Below are 22,975 nucleotides of genomic sequence, written 5' to 3' on the forward strand. Positions count from 1 at the left end.
CAATTACTAATTTATCTCCTAGCTCAGGCACAATTCAAGATCTTTAGATAGCCTAAATATTAATACAATTTTTCTTTGCTTCAGTGTGCTTTAAAGAAAATGGGAAACCAAGAAATAGAGAGCTTCCAAGTATGCCAAAAGGAAAATAGTTTCTTTCTAGATGTTTCCTTAAAATCTAGATTGGTTTAGTTAACATTCCATAGGTAAAGTATGTGCAGGAAACACTTCCTACAGCTAGAAGAGAGGGGCTCAAGGACGCCCAGGATGAGGCACACGTGCCAGAGCATTTGGACATGTGGCAGAGGGTACACTTCCTGCCCAGGAGTGAATGTGTGCTCAGGAAACGGAGGTAGGACATTACAGGACACTCTGCACTGGTCTAGGAGCTAAGCAGGTTTCACCTTATCCTGAAAGCTACACGGGGAGCCAGTGACGCACCTTAAGAAGACCTGGAACACACTCAGGTCGACCAACCTATGTTCTGTAACTTCTTGTACATCTGAGGGCTACTGACATTGTCAAATGCAAAGGGAGATTGAAAATGAAATGCCCGGAACAAGACAAACCTGGATTCTCAGGCCAAATCATGATTCTCAAAAGTAAGTTTCCATCTGAATTTGCCTTTAGGCTCCATTTCCTCAAAGTTCTCCCCAGTGATCCCCACGGCCTGGGTACCATCTTCTTGTGTCATGCACGATGTCAGTTACCTCTCAGGAGCAAAGCAGCCTGGGAATATACTAAATCCTGCTGGACCTTGGCGGAGGGATGCTCCCGGGTATTATAACCTGACGCTTTGGTAGCTTGCTGTGCAAAGGAGTAGAGCAGCTTGTGAGGTTTGTGGAAAGTCCACAGGCACAGCACTGCCCACCACTGCAGTCCAAAGTCAGATAGAGCACGCTAGAATGGAAACACCAAATGGGTGTGGGCAGGACGTTAATATTGTCTGCTAAAATTGGACATCTCCTGGAAATCAGTGGCAAGGCTGAGTTTTGCATCCTTGCTGATGTGGGGCCGAAATAATCTATAAATATCAGACAGCAGCTGTCATCCACAGTACACAGAGAATGCGTATTAATAAAACACCGTTTTGTATCTTATGCTCACGGAACTACACACCTCATTCCACAGCCTCTTTTATCCAATCACTGGTCTTGAACTCCTTGCCATCCGGTCCCAGCCCCAGCTCCTGTGAAGTCTCTATTTGCAGCACTTCCCTGGTGTGGAGCCAAGTTCCTCCTCCTCCCTCACTCCCACCACATTTTGCTCAGACAGAACATCAATCTGCCCTGCTACACATCTCTACTGCTCTTTTGAGTAGATGAAAATATATTGGATGGAGTTTCTCTCCACCTACCACTTCCTCCCTTGATTAAAAAAGAATTACACAAAGAGAAAACTCCAACTGTTATTTTTCTCCTTCCATTCCACTTCTCTCCTTTTCGCCAGGCCCTTTCCATCTAATCCCCGCCATAAATCAAGCAGCTCTGGACTTTCCACGTCAAAGCTCAGGAGGCCAAAACGCATGTGGGTACTTTTAAGTAAGAAGTCAATGTTCTGTAATTTAATTTTCTTCTTTCAAATTAAACCCACCATTCCTCACATAATCAGAGTGATAAATGCGGAGCAGGACGTTGTCTTCCTGACATTAATACCCATCAGTACTTCAAATGCAAACAATTGTGACATTCAACTTTATAAAAATTACCAAGAGCACAAACTCTGCTTAATTAAGCCATTTAAAAGTTGCTTTTGTTACATTTAATGAATGATATATTATACTGCAATGAAACATGCAGCAATACAAATACTTCACAATACTTCCAATTAAGACTCACTTCACTTATGCGAATTGACAACAGGAGTGCTCCACACTTCATTCAGTTTGTGCATTTTAAATGAACTGGTTAGTGAGAAGGGTGCTTCTTTGCTAATGAGTTTTGTAATCAAGGCATCTATTTTAATTTCAAATTGGCTAGATTGGGGGAAATTGCTAGACTAAATGACTGGTACTAATTAGGATTATAAAAATATTCATCATGCCATGGAATTAGCATGGGGGTCTGATTTTCCTGCATTTGCATACTGCTTGAGTTTTGGGGAAAAAATCTTGACAAATTGTCTTCTCTTTAGCAAATTGAACAAACACTATATCTGTTTTAGTCCTTCTTTTCATGTAAAGCATAATACATATTCATGGTTTGTAAATGAAGTTAAATGATTTCAACTTCTATCTTCATTACCATATTAAAGATGCTGTTTCCATACGCTTTCTTTAAAAATTTCTGATCACAATAGTATCTATTTAAATGACAAATACTTAGGCTTAATGTATATATTAACCCCAAAATTAACGAGAAATTAATCCACAAATTAATGGGAAAAGTGAATCAAGTTGGATGACCCTCACTCACTGCAAAATGCAACTTTCTTGTTATTGATGATTTCTCTGCCCTACGAAGAACTGAGTCTTACATCTTGTCATCAGTAGGCAGTTTGACTGGTTCTCTCCTGGAAGTCCTGCTCAAGACAGTGCCGTCGGGGCTGGGGATTTAGCTCAGTGGCAAAAGCGCCTGCCTGGTAAGCGCAAGGTCGTGAGTTCGGTTCCCGGTACCGGAGAAAAACCCAAAAAAAAAAGACAGTGCCATCTGCTGAGAGGTAAGCCCAGAAGAATCACTGGGTTCACTTGAAGGACGGTCATGGCTTGGCTGGTTTTATTATGTAGCTATTGCAGTGTTCACTGGGCAAAGGTCTGTGTCAAATGGTTGATACAGAGCTCCGCACAATATGAACGTATGGCTATCTAACTGCAAGAGCAAAGAGTGGTGGCCACACCACAGCCAGACCCAGCAGAGAGCAGAAAGCAGGCCAGTCTCTCACTGGCTCCATGACCTTGAGCAAGTTCGCATCACCTTCAAGAGCCATATATTCACCTATAACTTGGAAATAGTAATACTCACCTTAGAGATTCCTAGGAGAACTCAGGGTAATGACGCATATTAAAGCACTTGTCAGAGATCTCTAAACAAAAGGTACTTAAGGACATACATCTCTATTTCCAAGGAGCACCTATGAGTCCAAATCCAAATAATGTAATGTGGAGTATGTAAGAATCACCAGGCGCAAACTGCAATTCCCTGGCTGTGTTTACACCCCTTGGTTGCAGCACTATTTGTTTCCATTACAGCTGTCAAATCAAATAAGCAAGTACTAATTCAATTTTGGGATACAGCTGGAAAATTCATCTGAGAAACTAGCAGAATAAATCACTTCCTTCACATCAATCTATAGTGGGTGCCTTCTAAATAATAAAACCTGTATCTATTGCTGAGTGTAAATAATATAGATTGAGGTTATCTTCAACAAGAACGCACCCTTTGTTAGGAGAAAAAAATAATTCCTACAGCTTCACAGTTCTAAAGGGACCATAGCGAAAAATAAAGCTGAGAAAAAGATGAACCTCAGGCCTAGCATATTTCTACTTCAGGAAAACATTCCTCTACACCACACTGACTCTTGAGAAGAGATTTAAATAATGATTTCAAATGATTTTACCTAAATCAACCCTATTCACACCTAAAACCATTTTTAAGAGTACTGTCTTATAATTAAGATGAGTATAAACTACTTGTGGTAGGTTACTTTTTAGGCCTGTCTAATTATAAGGGCAATCTAATGGAATCATCAAAGATTTAGCCAACATACAGTATGAAAAGAACTTCTGTTGCCTTAACAAATCCAGTTAATATTTGGAAATATTTACTTTCAATTTTATAATATTTTTCTTATTTCTTCCTTCTTTCTTTTTTTGTCTCATTTTATTTCTGGCCTGCCTGTATTCAGGAAGTATTTCTTCTTTGATATGTATCATTTCTGCATCTGTATATATTACAGATTTAATACGAAACATTTATGTAATATGTATCGCCATGTATCCATGGTGGATGTCATCAGCATAACAGCCACTTTTATGGTTGCATAATATTCAAACAAATGCACATCCCATGATTTTCAGTTCCTTGCTGTTCAGCATTCAGAAAGTTTCCACCCAGTTTTCCCCATTTAAATGACTTTGATAAATATCTTCATGCCTAGAGGTTCCTGGTATTATTCTACTGGAATAGTCTCAGAAGTAGTGCAACTGAATAATTGGATCAAGTTACAAATACGTGTGTGTCTTCAGATGTCTCCTGCCAAGATGTTTTCCAGAAAGGAAAACTCATTTGCATGCCCTTTAATGCTATTTCAGAATATATGTTCCACCATAATTTGGCCAACACTGATACAGAAAACAATGTTTTCAAAAATGAAACCCATTAAATTAATTTTAAATGAACATTTTTTAAAGTTCTATTATGGATTTTCTGGATTAGCTGAGCTTACTCAGCTGTCAACAAAGTTGTGCATTTGGTTTAATCCGATTCTCTAGTGTTCAACATTAAAAGTTTCTCATTTCAAACATCTCTTCTTCTCATCATTCACCTCACGTAATACCTACTAGCCCTTCTTCTGAGGAATCTATCTTTGTTCCCTCACCAGTACAACTGGTCATAAACCACTTGCACGATATCCAGTGTGACCCTAACTGATAGGGGCCCCAGGGCGGGCACAGGGCAGCCGGTCACTGCGAAGACACGTGTGGAGTCCCAGGGGACCACCCTGTGTTTTGCGATCAGGAAGCTGGCTTCCTGGGCGCACCCAGTTTCTGAAATTCCATCAGGATCACAATATGGACACTTTTCTGTGTGTATGTTATGGTTCGATTTTAAAAGTCCAAAGCATCACCCTGACTTTAAAAGACCAGGTACCATTGCATCAAAGTGAGTGGTCCAACTTCCGGTGAAGAACCAAGGGTAGAAGAGAAGACTCAGGCTGGGCAGAGGGACAGCAGCCCAAAGTCAGAATGCTTGCACAGGAAGGACTGGCAGAAGAATTCCTGGGTCCAACTAGAAAGCTAGAGATCTACAGCCAGAATTCTGGCAAGCACGTTAATGACAGGAATGATAGGATAAGGGTGTTCAAAGCAAGGGGCATACTTTCAGAGGGTTAATGGTAATGTGTCTTCTGCTGTAACGCATTGTGAAAAATTAAATGCACACATCTTTTTTTAAGTCACATGCTGTATAAGCTCTATATTCCATTATATATGTGGCAAATATGTTTCCCCCCTAGGAAATGTGCCATGTTATTAAGATGGACACCCAGAAAAGGTAGAGAAGTTGATCAGCAGCTTTGGGGTTCAATATCTGAAAAGCAGTTTGGGAATGGCCCAGGTCACTAGATCATAATGTTGCTGCAGTTTATCCTGTCAGTGGATGACATTCTTGGGAGCAATATTTACGAGTGGAGAAGCTTACTGTACCATCCTCACTGAACGCAAGTTACTGATGGCAACATGTGAAATCTCCTCCACCCCAGAAGATTGCTCCTCCTCCAGGCAGCTGTGTCCTGCGACAGTGAAAAGGCCACAAACCTACTGCACTAGGAGACCCATGTAACAGCAGTGGCAGGCGTTACAGTAAGTGCAGCTATGGATTTTCCTTTCCCTTAAATGACACACAAATGCTTTTATAAGACTAGCAGAGGAATTAATAAAAATGCAGTGTTGTTCTTTAAATAAAAAGTACCCCTCAGTCCTATTCCTACTGTATGGATGACAAACTTCAAAACCATGGCCCTCCCCAGCTAATCCCCACCAGCTGGGGAGACACAAAGCCTGTTTCTGCCAATGGCTACTGAGAAAGTAATCATTACCTACTAATCCTGGAGGATCTGAATACAATTACATTTTTAATCTGAGGGTTTAGAATGAGAATATAAATGAAAGGCACAGATTCATTTCTATCCAGCTTCCAAAATTACAAGTTTAAATTTCCTTTTGAATTTTGAGGCCCTGCACAACCCAGATACACTCTGATTCCCCCTGCTTAGGACGTGGCAGTTCCAGGTATGGTCCACTCTGCAGAGCCTGACCCGGTCCATCACGTCCTGTATCCTGAGCTGTGTGTTGCACTCCCCTGGTCTAAGCAGCTCGTCAGTCTATCAGCTGCTACTAAAAATGCCTGCAAAGAGGCGACCTGCAAAAGCTGCAGCTCACCACAAATCATAAATGCTGCAGATGAGTGTTACATTAATTGCCCTGAATTGATACATTGTGTACTTGTACTGAAGCAACATACTGTACCCCAGTTAACTTCTTATTATCAACAATTAAAAGTAAAACATTTCTGAAAAACAACTTCCTACCTACTGCAATAGCAGCCTTGTGTGTGCTAGCATTTCTGGAAGTGTTTTTTCATAGAAATGATCAGCAATTCTAGACCAGTGTAACCCAGAAGCCCTGAAAACAATGGACTCTGAAATCCCACTGAGTTCCTCATCTCTGACCTCTCACAACAGCTGTATTTGTTAGTTTCATTTTGCCAAGAAGATAAATAGTAACATAGAGCTTTGCAATCCCCCTTTTGGTAGCAGAAAAATAGCTATTTTCAGTTCTCCGTCCATAGACGTCCCCCCTGCCATGATATATACATCTGTGAATATATGAGCATGTGCCCAGTTTCTAAAAAGTATACTGAGTCCTTTACCAAAATGAAGGTTATTTAGACATTCAGCCAAACTAACAGCAGCTATGTATTTCTGGGATGTCATTGTCTTCAAAAACCAAGCTCAAAATCTTTCCAGATTTTTTTTTTTAAGAATATTGATCCCTTCAGCCAATCCAAAATATCACACTGTTAGCTGTATTAGTCATTAGTGAGGACACAATGTGTTGGAAACCCAAGAGAATTCTACCTCGTAAGTAACTGGCAAATGCAGAAGGGCTCCCCAAAATGGAAGGTAGGGAGTTTAGGTTCCAAGTCAAGGTGGGGAAATAGATTTTCTATCACTTCCAATTTGGTAACCATAACGTATTACTTCCCATGATTATTGTCAAACCATTTTGTTTTGGGGTCACATATCACTTTTGTTGCTTTTATGTGGTTTTGATTTTGTCTTCATTGTTGTTTCATCAGTTTTTTAATTTTTAAAATAAAAAAACAGCTCATTACAAAATATCTCCAAAGGTTCTTATAGTTAAAAGTGAATGTCTTCTCTTTACCAAGTACAAGGTGTTTTATGTGAAAATGCAAGATGACAGGAGAATCTGCAGGGCAAAGCAGGAGCTAGTGCAGGAATTAGCAGTAATCAGGAAGTTCCTGGGATGGTCAAGAGAGAAGGAATTGGTCAAAGGTCAAAGCTAAGTGATGAGAACGCAAAAAAGGCTTTGGAAGATTCACATTCACTGGAAGGGCAGAGGTGTGGGCTCTCCTGCAGGGTCAGATGCAAGGTACCTTGGCCCCCATTGCCACCGCCCAAGTCTGTGCACCTTTCCAAGATTTGGACAGTCCCCCCTCGCCACCAGCCTTACCCACTACCAGGCAGCCATATTTCCCGCTGAATTCATAATCCACCATCTAGCACCCCTAGCAACATGACATTACATACACCTCTGTTTTCAAATGCAAACTTGCCTTACCAGGGTACTTGTTTAATTTTCTAGCCATGCCTTTTCCAAGTGCAATCTACAGGTAGGTCTCCTGCAGCTTTGGGGTAGCAGTTTGAAAAGTAAAGCAATCGGATATTGTCCCTTTAAAATATCATGCAATTAGGTCTTTTGTAATACACACAACATAATGAGATCGCCTTCCAGATTCTAAAGAAATCGCTAGTGCATTTCATCAAAGGCACAATCATGGAAACATCGATTCACCCCTCACCACAAACACCTCCCTCTGATGCTGCAGTTACCTTAATACCAGCACTTTTCACTTTCTCTTGAAGAAAACAGCTCCCTCAATGCATGCACATCAGAGAGCGCTCTAGATGGGAAGAACACACTTTTACATCAATCTCGACTATGCCTGCATCTTCATTTGCTGCTGCATAGCATCACTCTCCTTGACTCGAAACCACCAAATTACCCACCAAATAAAGAAAAACTCCACTGCATCTTAGCTTACTGGAGCTAGGTGTTTTATGCCATCTCTGCAAATGTTATCCTCCTTGCACCATTTATTTAAAAAGAAAAATGACCAGGCACCAGTTAGAAACTGTATGGGCCTGAAGAACATTCAGCCACTTCTAGCAAAAGACATCAACAAGAAAGAGCACCCAAGGCATAACGTATCTGGAAATGTTCGGTGTGATTAAGGAAATCCATCAATACCCGCTGCCACATTTCCAAATATTTTCCCTAAGTGAAAAAGCAACCATCAAGCCAGAAAGAATTCTGAAGGCATTATATCCACAAAGGTACTTCATGAGTGATGCCCCAGAAGTTCTCAGTGGTGTGAGAATGCAGGAAAAAGATCGCCCGGGAAAGATATAAGGAATACCGCATCCGGTTTACCAACCTCTTGGTATGAAAAGTCTGCGGCCTCTAACCTAGCCTTTCTCCGCAAAACAAAATATGGTCTAATAAGAGTTTTGAGCTTTGCCTACATAAATTACCATCCAACTACCTAACAACATCCAACTAATTTACTTTTTCAAGACAGCTTCAGAATTTCTGGCTATACTAAGCACCGAAACTTGCAGACTATCTGACATTTGGCTAAGTCTTTCATACAATATCCACTTGATGCCGTGAAAGAAATCTATTTGCAAAGGCTTTTGCTCTGCAAATGTCATGTGGGTGTCCTCAGGGGATAGCGCTGAGCACCTGGTGCCCACAGTGAGGCCCTGCGAATGAGAGATATAAAGGTTATGTTGAAATTATTGTTTAAAGGTGCTGACATCACATACACACAAAATTCACAATCACATATTTAAATATGTACTGAAAAGCAACTATTTTAGGATTTAGCAGTGCAGAGAGAAGAATCTGTTTCTACCATGGTTATCCTGTGTGTATCTCTATGTGAAACAGTGCTTACATTTATCTGTTCCATTTCACTGATTGATTCCACAACATTATTACATAATAGCTTGGCATCTGGATGAAGATTCTTGAGAATGCAGGAAATAGAATAAAGAATAATCTAGAGCTCCTTTTCTCAAGTATAAATTGATCAAATATAATGGATTCCTTTCCACTGCATGTAAACATTCATCCACTAATTCACCTACCAAATATTTAGAGAAAAAAACCAATGATGGATAGGAGGTGGTGGACTGGGGAAGGGAAATGTTAAGGATACTGCCCCGAGTCTGATTTTGCACCTGGAGGGGTGGAACTAGGGAATATCAGAAGACAGCTACATTGGGGCAAGAGCAGGCATTCATTTTGGGGTTATGTGGAGTCTTCTGAAGCATACAAGAGTCAATGCCAAGTACACAGCTGAGCGCGTAAGTTTAGAGCTTGAAGAGGTTTTACTGATCTATCATATCTTTAATATATTTTTAGAAAATAACAGAAGGAACTTGTGCAAGTCTCTGCATCCATCACTAAACCGAAACCAAAGGTATTTCACTAAATGAAGATTGCACAGTATGAGGGGATACACTCCAGACTTGGAATCCGACAATACGCATTCAGATGTTGGCTCCTCCAGCTGGGCAACTGATGATTTTGAACAAGCGCCTTAGCCTTCTGCGGTTCTGTTTACTGAAGCCGCTACAAATTAGTATGATACCTCTCCTGCTTACCACACGGAGCTGTTTTCAATAGGGTCAAGTGAGTAAAATTTTAAAGAAAGTCATTTTAAATCCATGAAATGATAAAAATGAATTTCCAAAAAAGAAGATATGCTTGCCTGCATGCCAGGGTACTTAAGAATGGAAAGGAAAGTTCATTGCTGAAGACAAAACCTACTTGGTAAGAATGATGAAATGTCATTGGCTTCCATTCCAAATTTCACAAAGTGAGCCCAGGGTGAGAGACACACATAAAAAAGTTACTTGTTCACCTTTTGATCCAAACTGTATGCCAGCACCCAGTCCTCTTGCTTGGGATGAAAGAGTAGGCTCTGGATGTAGAAGGTAAGCCGATACTTTTGATAGGTTGCTCCTTCATCTGAGCTGATCAATATGCTGCTCTCCATCTCAGGATCACTAAGAAGCATGATCTAATGGAGAGAGAGAGGAGAAATATACGCAGAATTAGTAGGACGGAATATAAGAAATTAAACCATAAATATGTAAAGTCATCTGTGTTAGCATAGTATAGCACATAAAGGGGCAGCTAAGCCTCTATATGAAATACAGGCCCTTTGTTCTTTTTCCATTTTTAGTTTTTCATCACTGAATTAAGCTAAACGAGGTGAAGGCTGGGTCTGCATGTGAAAGGAGGCTTTATCTTTGATGTCCATATTTGAAGCGCTGAGAGCATATTGTTATGATGCTCTGTGCCTGAACCTTAGAATGCTCATACCAGCCTCATACCAACTTCCTTCCTCCCCTCTCTCTCCTTACCCCTTAATTCTCATCACAGTTCATTAGCCAAAGGACGGGACAACACCTCCACCTCCCGTATCCCATTCTTTTGTTCATGCCGAATTTTTTTTGGCAATTCTATGATTTCTTTGTACAGATATTTTCCAAAATATGTATTCTCAAATACTTGAACAAATACCAGTGCCAAAAGATAGGTGGTGGACACCAAACCGAGCCAAATAGACAAACATACCCAGAGAAACCTCTGACTACAAAATGAGCAGGCTCACAGCTCAACAGTGTCACCTTGGGAAAGTTGCTTAAAGTCTAGAAGCCTCAGTTTCTCCAATCACGGCTGCCCATGGTGTAGCGTATATTCTTAACAAGAGATGCCTGTGATTCCTGTTGAGACTTCTCCCTCCAACCAGTGCAACCTGGCTTCTATCCACAGTGCTTCGATGACGTCTGTCTCAGTAAGGAATGACTGGCTTTGCAGGCTTCAAGCCCAAATGGATGCTCAGACACACACGCCTCCCCTCAGTGAAACTGTTCACAGTCTGAGCCCCGTGGATCGCTGTTCCTCCAGCAGCACTTCCTCCCGGGGCTTCCATCACCACGTACGCCTGCTTTTCCTTGCTGTTCCTTTTGGATGCTCTAAATTTCTCTGATTTTTCTTTTCATAGGGTCCTTCCGCCACCCTCCACTCTCTATGCTCTCTTTTCACTCAACAAACACCAACTCATGGACTCCTTCCATTCCATATATACATTCATTTGTCCCCATCATCCAGGGGACAGCTTGTCATTAGATCTCCAAATGAGCACCCTCGCACACATGCACACACGCACCTACAAACGCACGCTTCTTAGCTTCAGACTTGACAACTCAGCTACCTCGAAGGTTCTTCTCTTTGGAGAGTCTATGACACCAGAAACACGGGACACCGCAGTGGACTGCCTCCAAGCCCCACTGCTCCCCTGTGCCCTGTGACGTTCCCTCCAGCCGGCCCTGGGAAGCACTGTGCCTGACGTCCATCCTGACTCTGCTCCCTCACCCTCTTCTCAAGGTCATCGGCGTCTCAGCCTGTGCATTTTTCCTAATTCACGCCCATATCAAATCCCTTCTCTCCCCACCTAGTACGCTTGCCTGAGTCCAAATCCGATCATCTGGGTTACTGGAAGACACTCTCTCCTCTGTCACCATGTCATCCCGGCCCACTCAGATCCACTGTGAACATCCTGCGATACGAAACTGATACTGACATCTCCTCCATGAAACCACTCAATGGATCCTCACTGATTTCACTCTTCCAAAATCCTTACACAGCTTGATAAAAAAATCTACCCCCCTCTCAGGTTTCTGGTTTGGGCAGTAGTCCTGGCCTTTGTACTTTATTATCCTACCCTTCTTAGTTTCCTTGAGTTCGTAATGCTTGCTGAGTCACTGATGATCATGTGTTAATTTCCTGTCATTATTTTTCCGGTCTTTGGATATATTGCCACCAATCGTTAGGGCTACTTCTGTCACACGGGCTGAGCCCTGGAGCCCAAAGTACAAACTAAAGTCCAAAACTATTTTTCCCTCCCTATAAAATAAGACTATTAGCTAGCAGGATTTTTAAAATGTTACCTAGAGCATATATTAGGATTATTATAAAGTAAGCTTTAAAACAAATTTAGGTCTTTTAACTGCTAAAATTCATAGCCCTTTCCCTTTTTTTATTCCTTCATGGCTTCCAAGAGAAGCTTACTTTCTTTCTCAAATATTTGCTTTGGCTTCACTGAAATAAGTCATCATCGGTTATCAGCAAATTTGTAAGAAATGGATGCAGTATAATAATTTATTCATTCATGTGTGAACAATCCAGGGGGAAGCTCTTAGGGTTTTCAGAAACGCAGAATAGCCTCCTCCTCCCGTGTACTATGAAGGGAAAAGGGGAATTGGTAGAAGCACCCAGCTGCCCTTGAGGAAACCGCAGGGGAGGCATCTACGGTGGCTGCAGAGACTGCAGAGATACTGAGTCAGAAAGCAGCTTTCCAAAGCAGGCACCCGTGATTCACACTGTATACTGACAGGCTGTGTAGCGGGCAATGAAATCATTTCTCCCCTGGTGCAGAGAAATTAAACTGCTTATTTTATGCAGTTGTAAAGAAACTTCATGCCTATGATTTTAATTAGAAGATAAGACCAACATAATAAATGGACAGTATTTTATATGCCAGGAGTTACAATATACAATAGGGTTACCATTAAATATGGAGCTAATATATTCTCTTCCCCCAGCTGTTTCTTTGTATGTGTATGTATGTGTGTGCATAGACACACTTCCATGCAAAACCACCCCACTCCCTGTACAACCTCCACACAGAAATCTGCACATACACAGACATTGAACACAGAGGCAGGCACACACACAGAAATGAATTTATATGTAATAAGGCATATTGACATTGCATGGCAGTTTTACAGGATGTGTGTCTGTGAGAGCACATTTTTATTGCAACCTTTCTCTGACATTCTCATCAGAAATCCTTTTATATACTCAGATATCACTGGCAATATCTCTATTCAATCCTGCTTTCTGGGAGGAATAAAAAGAAGAGAAGCAGAAACCTACATATTCTGGATTTTTAACCTGCACTCGGTACTTTACCTGATATCCTACAGAAGCCATATATGAACTGCATGAAGTACTGCTCCTTGCATTTTACAGATAAATAAACCGAGGCTCAGGAGGCAAGCAATTGGCCTATTGCTCCACCTCCATAACACACACACATGCACACGCACACGCACATACCACATGAATGCAGGTACACGCATAGGCAGATATTTTTTTAAACTGCCCCTTAGAAATCCACAAGAAAAGGAGCTTCAAGAAAGCCCTTTTCCCCTCTCATTCATTATGTCTCAGCAAGGAGAACTCAAGAATTAAATGATAGGACTCAAAGAGGGAAACTCAATGTTGTCAGTGTTAAAAAAGTAGAGGACCTTAATATTAATACAAATACTGCATAAGACAGTAAATGTTTTGTCACAAGTTAAGCCTTATGTTAAAATGTCTTCTACAGTAATATACCAAATACATACATAAAATCATCTCACACACACTCCAATTTTTACTGTTAAGCAGAGAATTCTACTCAAAAAAACTATAGGGGCAAAACTTACTTCAAGTAAGTGAGTGGAGTAGCTAAGGGAAGGCAAGAGGTGTCGGGGACCGGGCCAGACAGAGATGCACATGTCATTCCTCAAGCTATTTAACATGAGGCTTCTAAAAATGTGCCCAAAATGAACTACAAAGACAAGGCTTGTGACTGTTGGTAGAGTGACCATAGCTCATTTCTAGGAAAATACATGTGGAGTTCATACTTCTCAGTGTGTAACTGTTGACCTATACGTGTATAACCCATGGAAATGGCTATGCAGATGTTTGTGGGTTGTGCATTTGCACAGCTTTGAGAATACGAAGCAGATGGAAATCCCAAAGGAGATCTGTGTTTTGTTTTGTTCTGCTTTTGCTCCATTCACTTGACCCATTGTCCAGCCTGTCCTGACATGAAACGTGCAGTGCAAGGAGAGGAGGCATATTTCACCTACGATTCAGCAGGGTATTAAAGGTACAGGCCCTAGGTACAGATGTCTTGAATCCATATCCTCCATCTGCCCCTGTGAGTGAACAGAGGAAGTTACTCGCTTTCTCCAAGTCTTGTGTCTTACCTCCAGGAGAAAGACACAGCAGTCATACCCCTTGCATAGTGACGTTGAAAGGAGTAAACAGAATCATGACGGACAGGCTGAGCACAGTTTCTGGGCACAACGCTGCTAAGTACAGATTGACCTTTATCTTCAAATCACCCAAGAGGGGAGCACAACTAAAGCCAGAAGAAAGGCCACACAAGCTGGAGACAAAGGGAGGTGGCTGGAGGACTATCTGCCTCCCTCTTGACTCCAATCATTCCTGAGCTTTGCAGATGGAAATCAAAGGGGTGGAGGTGCCATTGAGCAGTTAAAATGCTTCCATCCGGCAACATAAAAGTGTTCTGGAGATCTACTGAGCAGTGTACTTCGCAACACTGTCCGTCCACATGAAAGTCAAGGAACATCTCACGTATGTGTGTGTATGTTAGCTACAATCAAAAAATAACTAAAAAAGGACCATGGAGAAAACACATCTTACATTTTACACCAACTTACCTGTAGTTTGCATTCATGGCCATATCATAAGAAAAACCCTGCATTAGTAAATGTCGAGGGCAGCAGAGTGAGCAGAGCCAGCAGGTCATTGCTGATTTGCTAAGTAGAGTTCCTGCTCTGAATGACCATGCTCAGCTGTTTGCTAGGAGATTCTACACCACGATGGAACAAGATGTGCCACTGCCTTAGGGATGAGGTTCTCACCAGCCTCTGTGGAGTTGGCCACTCGCTGTAATCTGGGTCCCCGACTAGAACCGCACAAGCTCTGGCATTTGCCAACCCTCACGTGGGTAATTCTTTTTGCACACTTCTTTTTGCAGCAAAAAAAAAGATTTTGGTAATTCTTGTAATTCCTTTTGCAGAAAATGCCTGGGGAAGTCAAGTAACAGTGGTCCTAATTTTAATGGCATATTCTAAATTGTAAAGGACACGTAGAAGTTAGGAATCAGGCCATGGCTGAGCTGACTCAGCTTATGTCTTCAAAATCCTATAAGCCTATCTATGTCTAAACCACTCTAAATAATATTGAAGATGTCAATATCCTACCCAGAAGTCTCTCCAGAATGCACCCTTTCCCGCTGCCAAGTAAGTCTAACAAAGCACTGATGAATATGTTACTTTATTCAATTACCTATTCTCTCTTTCTCCTTTGTGAAATCTATCAAACTGAGGAGAAAGCTAAAGATTTCTGAGTCACTCACTCTGCCAGAGGTACCAGAAAGACAAAGGAAACAAATTCTAGTTCCATGATTTCAGAGCAGTCTCAGAACAGAAGCAGACTGATTTCTGAATAGAAAAGGAGAAATATTATAATTTACTTATAATTGAATCCTAATGGTAGGACTCAATTAGCACAGATAGTATTCAATAAAAAATATGTAACAGTATCAATACAGACTTGGAAAAGTACAAGAGTCAGCACAGTTAATCCCTAAACCCACTGGTACATTGTTGAATATTGACTTTGACACAAATGGAGCTTGTACAGTGTCTGTCTGTCTGTCTATCTCTTATCTCTCCTCCTTCTCTCTCTCTCTCTGTCTCTCTGTCTCTCTCTGTCTCTCTCTCTCTCTCCGTCCCTCCCTCCCTCACCCCTACCATTCTAGCAGAGGTTCTAAATTCAAGAACAAGCAGGACCTGCCTCAAGAGAATATTTTTAATGTATAGAGACATGCTCTTTATATAGAGCATTGTCACAACTGGGTCAGACAGAGTCACTCCTAGAGGTGGGGGCCAGGGATGCTGCTAAACAATGCACAGAACAGCCTCACAGTAAACAATTATCACAAAATGTCAGTAACCAAAATGTCAATCATCCCACTGTTGAGAAATCATATATATCCTATGACATGTAAAACGTGTTAACTACATCCACACTGCAAAGACAGAGCACCAGTAAACATGCTCTCTTCCACCTGCTGCCAGTACACACGCCATTCTTTTTGCCAGTATCAGATGCCCCATCATTCGATCCCAACATATTGTATTAAGCTTGTTTCTAAGTATCCCTCATGGTTTGACACAAGTCTCACCAACTAAACAACAGTCATTGGTGTAAATCCAGAAAATGTGAAAAGCATGAAAACTACTCAACAACAAACAAACTTATTTAAAGCTAGGCAAAAGGTGTGAATAAACATTTCTCTGAAGAATATATACAACTGACCAGTAAACACGTGAAAAGATTCTCAACATCACTAATCATTCGGCAAATGAAATTCAAAACCACAGTGAAATACTCCCTCATACCATAACTACAACAAAAGGAAGAAAGGAAGGATAAAAGCAAGGAAGGAAAAAAGGAAGGAAGGGAGGAAAGGACGAAGGGAGGGAGGGAGAGAGGGAGGGAGAGGGAGACAAGAAATGTGGGCAAGGATATTTAGAAATAAAAACACGTTTTCTCCGTGGGTGGGAGTGTAAAATGGTGCAGCCACTACAGAAAACAATATGGTGGCTTACGAAAAACTTTAAAATGGAATTACCACATGACCAAGGCATCACACAGTGAGGATGGCGGTACCTTGCCCCACAGCACTTTTTTTGTGAATAATTTCATTTGCAAGCAAAAGCATTTGGCCAATTTTGGTTTTGTTTGCAAATTCTAAATAGAGGGAGAAACACAAATGGGGCCACCTTTCCTGCACAAACACAGACAAGGCCATCTTTTCCAAAAATTCCTGGAATAATTCAAGTTCACATGCTGAGGTACCACTGTATTTCTCTCAAAGAGGGAAAACATGATCACCAAGAAATGTGTGGACAGTGATGTTCACAGTAGCACTATTTACAACAGCCAAAAGGAAAAAGTAACTCTCAGTGGACGAATGGATTTTTTAAAAAATGTGTACAGACTAAAATAAAGTGTTATTCCACTGTAAAATTGAAAGAAATTCTGATACATGCCACAACATGGACGAACTTTGAAGAGATTATGCAAAATTAAATAAGCCAGTCACTAAAAAAGATACTATAAGATTCCACTCATGGCTAGTACCTGAAGTAGTTGACTAGGTACACAGAGAAAGCACAGTGGTGACTGCCAAGGTTTGGGGAATGCCAAAGTAGGGGAGCATTTAGTTCTGCAAGATGGAAAGACTTTGGAAGACTGGCTGCACAAAATATGAAAGTACTTGCGACAGAACTGCACACTGAAAAATGGTTAAGATGATGAATTTCATTCCATCTGCATGCCACTGCAACTTTGAAATTTCCAAGCTAAGCAAACAAACACATGAATACCATTTATTCATCCAAGGCAAATGGACTGAGTCCTTGCTAGCAGCACAGCCCTACTCCAAGGAATCAACCAAGAGCAATAATCAAAAGAAAGCAGAAATCCCTACCTTCCCCCTGGAGTTTTCACTCTAGCGATAGAAGAACAACAAACAAATAAAACAGTCAAGGATGGAATGTATCAAGGGCAATGAGTTTCTTAGAATGAAAGAGCTGTAAAGGAGACAGGAGGAGCTACAGGAGGCTCTGTTGTTTTTAAACAGCATGGTCAGCAAAGGCCTGAAGGAAGGGGATGTTTAAAAGCAGGAGATCGGTGGGCAGGAATACAAAGAAAAAAGTAAAGGGCCAGAAATGCAGCGAGAGGGACAACAGGGACTCTGACGATGTGAGGATTCTGGCCTTATTCCAACGGATGCAGAATGCACAGGACAGAGTGAATAGGCCGCCCGTAGGTTAAGGCTTGTGTCTTCAGAACTTTACACCGGCTGCCATGTTGAAAAGAGCATTGAGAAAGGAGGGGACTGGCAGAAAAAGGACTAAAGAGACCAGGAAGAAGCCACTGTGATGACCCTTGGGGACAGACTGTCGGCCTGCTTCACATTCTGGGATATCTGAAAGAAAAACCAAAATGATCGGCTTACAGATTGTATGTGGGATGTCAGAGAAAACGCGATGGCCCTTTCCAAGTTTTATACCCGTACATTCATTGCAGTGTTGCTTATGATAACTAACAGGTGGAAATAACACAAACTGATAGGTTTTTGGTTCAAACATCTGAAAAAAATGAAACTGGCGTTTATGGCACAGAAAACCAAAGAGAGAAACAAATTGCAGGTCCTGGCAATAAGATTATTTTTCAGTACTGGAGATTGAACCCTGGACCTTCACACTGAGCTACATGCCCAGCTTTTTTTCTTTTTTTTGTTTTTTTTCTCCAGTACCAGGAACTGAACTCACGACCTTGCCCTTGCCAGGCAGGCGCTTTTGCCGCTGAGCTAAATCCCCAGCCCCTCTCAGCTCTTTTTCATTTTGAGATATAGTCTCACTGAGTTCCCCAGGTGGGACAACACCAGGTGGAATGCACAGCCAAACTTGTGTTCAGGAAACTCTTATTTTACTTACTAATGGCCCCAAAGCACAAGAGCATTGATGCTGGCAGTTTTATTACAGTATAGCTATGTAATTGTTCTGTTTTATTGTTGTTGTTGTTCATCTGTTTCCGTACCCAAAGATTAAACTTTACCATAGGTCTATGTGCATAGGAATAGGCAATGTGTAGATAGATAGATGATAGGAGAGATGATAGATAGATAGAAGATAGATAAATAGATAGATTGATTGATAGATGATAGATAGATACATAGATAGATACATAGATAGATACATAGATAGATAGATGGTTAATGCTATTTAAAAGTTTCAGGATTCCACTGGGTGTCTTGGAATGATGCCCCTTCCAATGGGGGGACGACTCCTGCTTATATTGTTGACCACAGCAAAGCCTATGGAGTGAAGCAGGCTGACAGTCAGCATTGATGCACGTATAAATCGGCATGATCACCCTGGAAACTAATGTAGCAATATGGAGCAAGACTCATAAATATTCATACCTTTGACCTTGTAAATTCTCTTCCAGGAATCTGTCCAAGTAAACCATCAGGGACACCATAAAAGGTTTATGCACCTGTATGTCCACCTCATGTTATTTATAATAGCACAAAATTGGAAATAACTCAAATATCTGATAGGAGAATGATTAAATAAAGTAGACTAAATGCATTTAATAGAATATTATGCAACTATTAAACATGAACACAAACAGCTTTGTGACATGTAAAAATAATTATGTTTAAACAATGCACTGTAAGCAGGCTAGACACACATTAAGCATAATCTTAATTTTATTGAGAATTGCTTGTATTTATGCAGAAACGACTTAAAGGAGATATGCATATATGACCAGTGTTTATTCCTGAGTGTTGAAATTATGAACCTCTAGTTCTGGGACCCTCTCTGCCTCCCACACACTGGCTGGCTCTTCTCCAGCCCTGCTCTCCTCTGACGTTTCCCCTCCACAAGAAATACCAATACCCTCTCCATGTCGTGAAAATCACACCTGGCACCTCAGACATCTCTGGAGGGGTCCCCACGTTGTTTTCAGACTTGAGCTCTTTGACACAGCTGCCTGCTCACATCCGGCGGTACCCAGAGTTCTTAAGATCACTATTCGGACATTCCTGCCTTTGCTAAGGCCACTCCCCTCAAAAGTCCTGCATCCTTCCCTCCTTCCTTCACCACACATTTGAATCCCTTCTCCCCCAGGAGTCTCTCAAATGCCCCCACAATGATGTTTGCTCCCAAGAACTCCTTTGGCAAATGTATTACACTGAACTATGACTTTATAGTTGAGTATATTTGAGATTCTATCAATATATGTTTGTATTTTTAAATATTGGCCACTGGGTGTTTCGCTTGTGTTTGTCTCATTTTGCTACTAATTTGCTGAAAAGCATGAGCTTTAGCTGCACCACACGCTCTGGTCTTGCTTGCTGCACTGAACGAAGCCCACGCTCAGGAACACGTGATGCAAACTGGGTGAGGGCCACTGCGGGTGTCTTAGTTTGCATGGGCCAGCTGTTGGCGCATTACGTCTGAGACTCTCCAGTGTCCTGGACAGGAAAATCACTGTAAAAGCAGTCACCAGAACCCAGACCAGAGGCACTGCCCCATGGCCAGCCCCGGAATTACCTGGCCCGCTGAGTGTAATCGTCACTCTGTCACTCGCAGCAGCACCTCCCCGATACCGCCTGCTCCTCCTTTGTGAAAGGCACCGTTAACAAACTGGTGGTTGTGTTATTTCCCAGCAAAATATTTATTTTCCAATGTTTTCAAAAGGCAAATCTAACCCTGGGAGAGAAAAGAAGTTCCACTGTTTAAAAAAAAAAAAATCCAGGCTACGGGATTGGGCTGAAAGTAATTTTGCTTATTTTTGGTATTTTGTTGTGGTACGACTTGGGGTTTTATTTGTTTGCTTCATTTTTCACCACAACGGAACACTAAAGAAAGATGCCAACCTGCACGTCTGCTCCTGAGAGCAGATGGGGTTAGCCAGGCCGAAGGCATGTGGCTTGGCACAACTCTGTCACGGGCACAGGTATGTAGCCAGCTGTGCTGGATTTTGAGAAACATCTGATCAGCTGAATCAAGATCATCCAAGGTGCTTGCTGTTTAAAGCATTCAGCTGCTACTGTGCACGCCTGGGGCCCCAGAGGGAGTCCAGAGTCAAGAGTGCTGTGTCAAAGCTGAAAATCAGAAAGGCAGCAATGATTTGAAAACATAAAGAAAAACGCTCACCCGCATGCCTATTATCTTCCATAAAACAAACCTAATTCATAAACATCTTGTTGGAGCCGTGTGGGAGGGAGATCCTGCAAAGACCGCGGTGCACAAGGGATGTGCGGAAATAATAAATGGGAATTAATTGCACGGTACTCGCTGTGACTAATTTAAGAATTGCAGATTTGTCATTGATATGGTATTTATTAATGTGTTGTTTTTGATGGTTCATCTAAGTGAATACCAAAAAAAAAGCTTTCATAAATTCACCTGCTAACCTGATTTTTCTCATAGAATCTTAAATTCTTGGTACGAGAAGCCTCCAACTTAGGCTATGTTCAGGGCATATATCCATATATTTGGGCAAGATGATTGTACATGGAAAAGGCAGGAGAAGCTTTAGGTTATCACAGGGACCAACAATCAGAGGAGCACATATCCTGGAATATCCTGTATCCTGGACTAGCTGGAAGGGACAGCTCAGCCAAGATGCCTCATAGTGTTAGTAGTAAGGTCACTGTTAGCAATAGGGTCTGGGCACCATTTTGCCCGGTAAGAGCGATGGTCACATGCAGTGCTTTAGAACTCAACTACACATCCCAGCGAGTGCCTACAAGCCAGGGAGGAGCAGAGCCAGCCAGCACCAGCTGAATGCGAGATGTGAGAACACAGAGCCGGAGATGATTCTCTGCTGCAGCAACCCTTCGGATCAGAAGTCCACAGGATTAATCAACCCATGGTACCTTGGAGACTGCTCCTTGGCGATCATTCACTCCTGCAGGATCTGTCCTGAAGAAGGAACAGGGGTTGCTCCTATTCTCCCAGGATAGAGACACTGAGCACCCAAAAGAAGTGAAAGGCAAAGAAGACAGGCTATGTGAGGAGCTGGGCAGATGCCCGAAGCATTCGATAGGTCTGCTCCCTAGCCAGCTCCAGACACCTCTTCTGCATGCCTTCACTGTCAGTCATGCTAAATGCAGTCAGAACCTGAGCGGTGCTGCACTTTATAGTGTCCCAAGTCCGTCCCCAGCTCTTCTTCCTTCCGCAAGGAAGGCAGGGCAGACTCGTCACCCAGGTCATCATCTGTTTAGGATCCTATAAAAGAACACCATGGACTGCGTGGCTTACTAACAACATTTATTTCTATGGTTCTGCAGGGTAGGGAGTGTAACACATCAAGGCTTTCAGATCCCTGGGGCCTGTTTTAGGAGGACCCTAACCCCTCTGTAGGAGTGACCACCTCATGACCCAGACACCCCACTCCCCAACAGGATTCCTAATAGGAACTAAGGAGCAGGGTGCGCAAAAGCATTCAGTCTAGTTCCCCTTAGTATTTCTTATTGCAATAGCAAGTTACCACAAATCTAGTGGCTTAAACAATAAAATTTTATTGTCTTATGTATCTGGAGGTCCAAGGCCCAAAATCAGTTTCCCTGGGTGAAAATCACGGTGTCCAAGGGGCTGTGTCCCCTTTGAAGACTCTAGGGTGTCTCATGCCTTGTCCAGTTTTAGAGGCAGCCCCTGCTTCGTGGCTCCAAGATCCCTCCAACCATCAAGGCCAGGCATGGCCAGTCCTGTGCCTGTCATATCATACCATCATCAGCCTACCTCTTCTGCCTCCTTCCCATTTCCCACTGTCACTAGCCGGCTGGATAATCCAGGGTACTCTCTTTGTTTTAAGGTCAGCTGATTAGCAACACCAATTCCACCTAGAATTTGAACTCTACCTTGCCTTGAGTCCTAACATGCAGATTTGGAAGGCCACTGTTTTGCCTACCACATCCCTGGGTGCAGACAGAAAACATCAGGGTCCAGCACTTGCTGGAAATCACCACTGCTACCAAGTGTTCAAATCAGGATTCAACTCAGAGCTTCACTTCTCAGGTGGAGTGATCTGTTGTCCCTGTCGTGTTCTGTATTGGTGACCGCATAAAGGAGAGAGAGGACACAGTAAGGAGTTCGCGCAAACAAAGACAGAAGAGAGAGCAGGAGGAGAGAGGACGGCTGCTCTCACCCCAGAGCTCCTTCTCCAAGGGCGCTCTCTTGTCTTGCCCTCCTCATGGCTCCCCCTTCAGGGGCAAATCTCACTCATTATCCCAATACAAAAGAGCCCAGGGCGGCGTGCATGTGTACTTTTCTCACTTTGGGTTTTTAGAGTGTTGTACTTGTTTGGATTTGCTTCCTCTCTTTCTCCACGTGAAGCAGAAGGGGAGGAGACCGAGAGGTAGCAATTTTGCCAGGCAGGTACTTGCTGTAATGATCCATCATCCCGTGCCAGGGGGTCCCCAGACAGGCGGCAAAGAGAAAAACACGATAACAGTAATAAACGGAGAAAAGGGCCTTCCAGGTAACAACA

General features: G+C 42.2%; 1 protein-coding gene across 1 annotated transcript in view; it reads right to left on the reverse strand.

The window, feature by feature from the left end:
- The window catches only part of Sorcs3 (sortilin-related VPS10 domain containing receptor 3), a gene marked incomplete at its 5' end in the record, with an annotated part of 574,832 nt that overhangs the window by 270,034 nt on the left and 281,823 nt on the right, over nucleotides 1-22,975 (reverse strand). Inside the window, one exon of the mRNA XM_005403919.1 lies at nucleotides 9,888-10,046. Within this exon, the coding sequence (XP_005403976.1) occupies nucleotides 9,888-10,046 (159 nt within the window). The remainder of the gene's footprint in view (nucleotides 1-9,887; nucleotides 10,047-22,975) is intronic.

The sequence above is a fragment of the Chinchilla lanigera genome, unplaced genomic scaffold (genome assembly GCF_000276665.1).
Source record: "Chinchilla lanigera isolate Chin_1 unplaced genomic scaffold, ChiLan1.0 scaffold00084, whole genome shotgun sequence".
NCBI classification, from domain to species: Eukaryota; Metazoa; Chordata; class Mammalia; order Rodentia; family Chinchillidae; genus Chinchilla; species Chinchilla lanigera.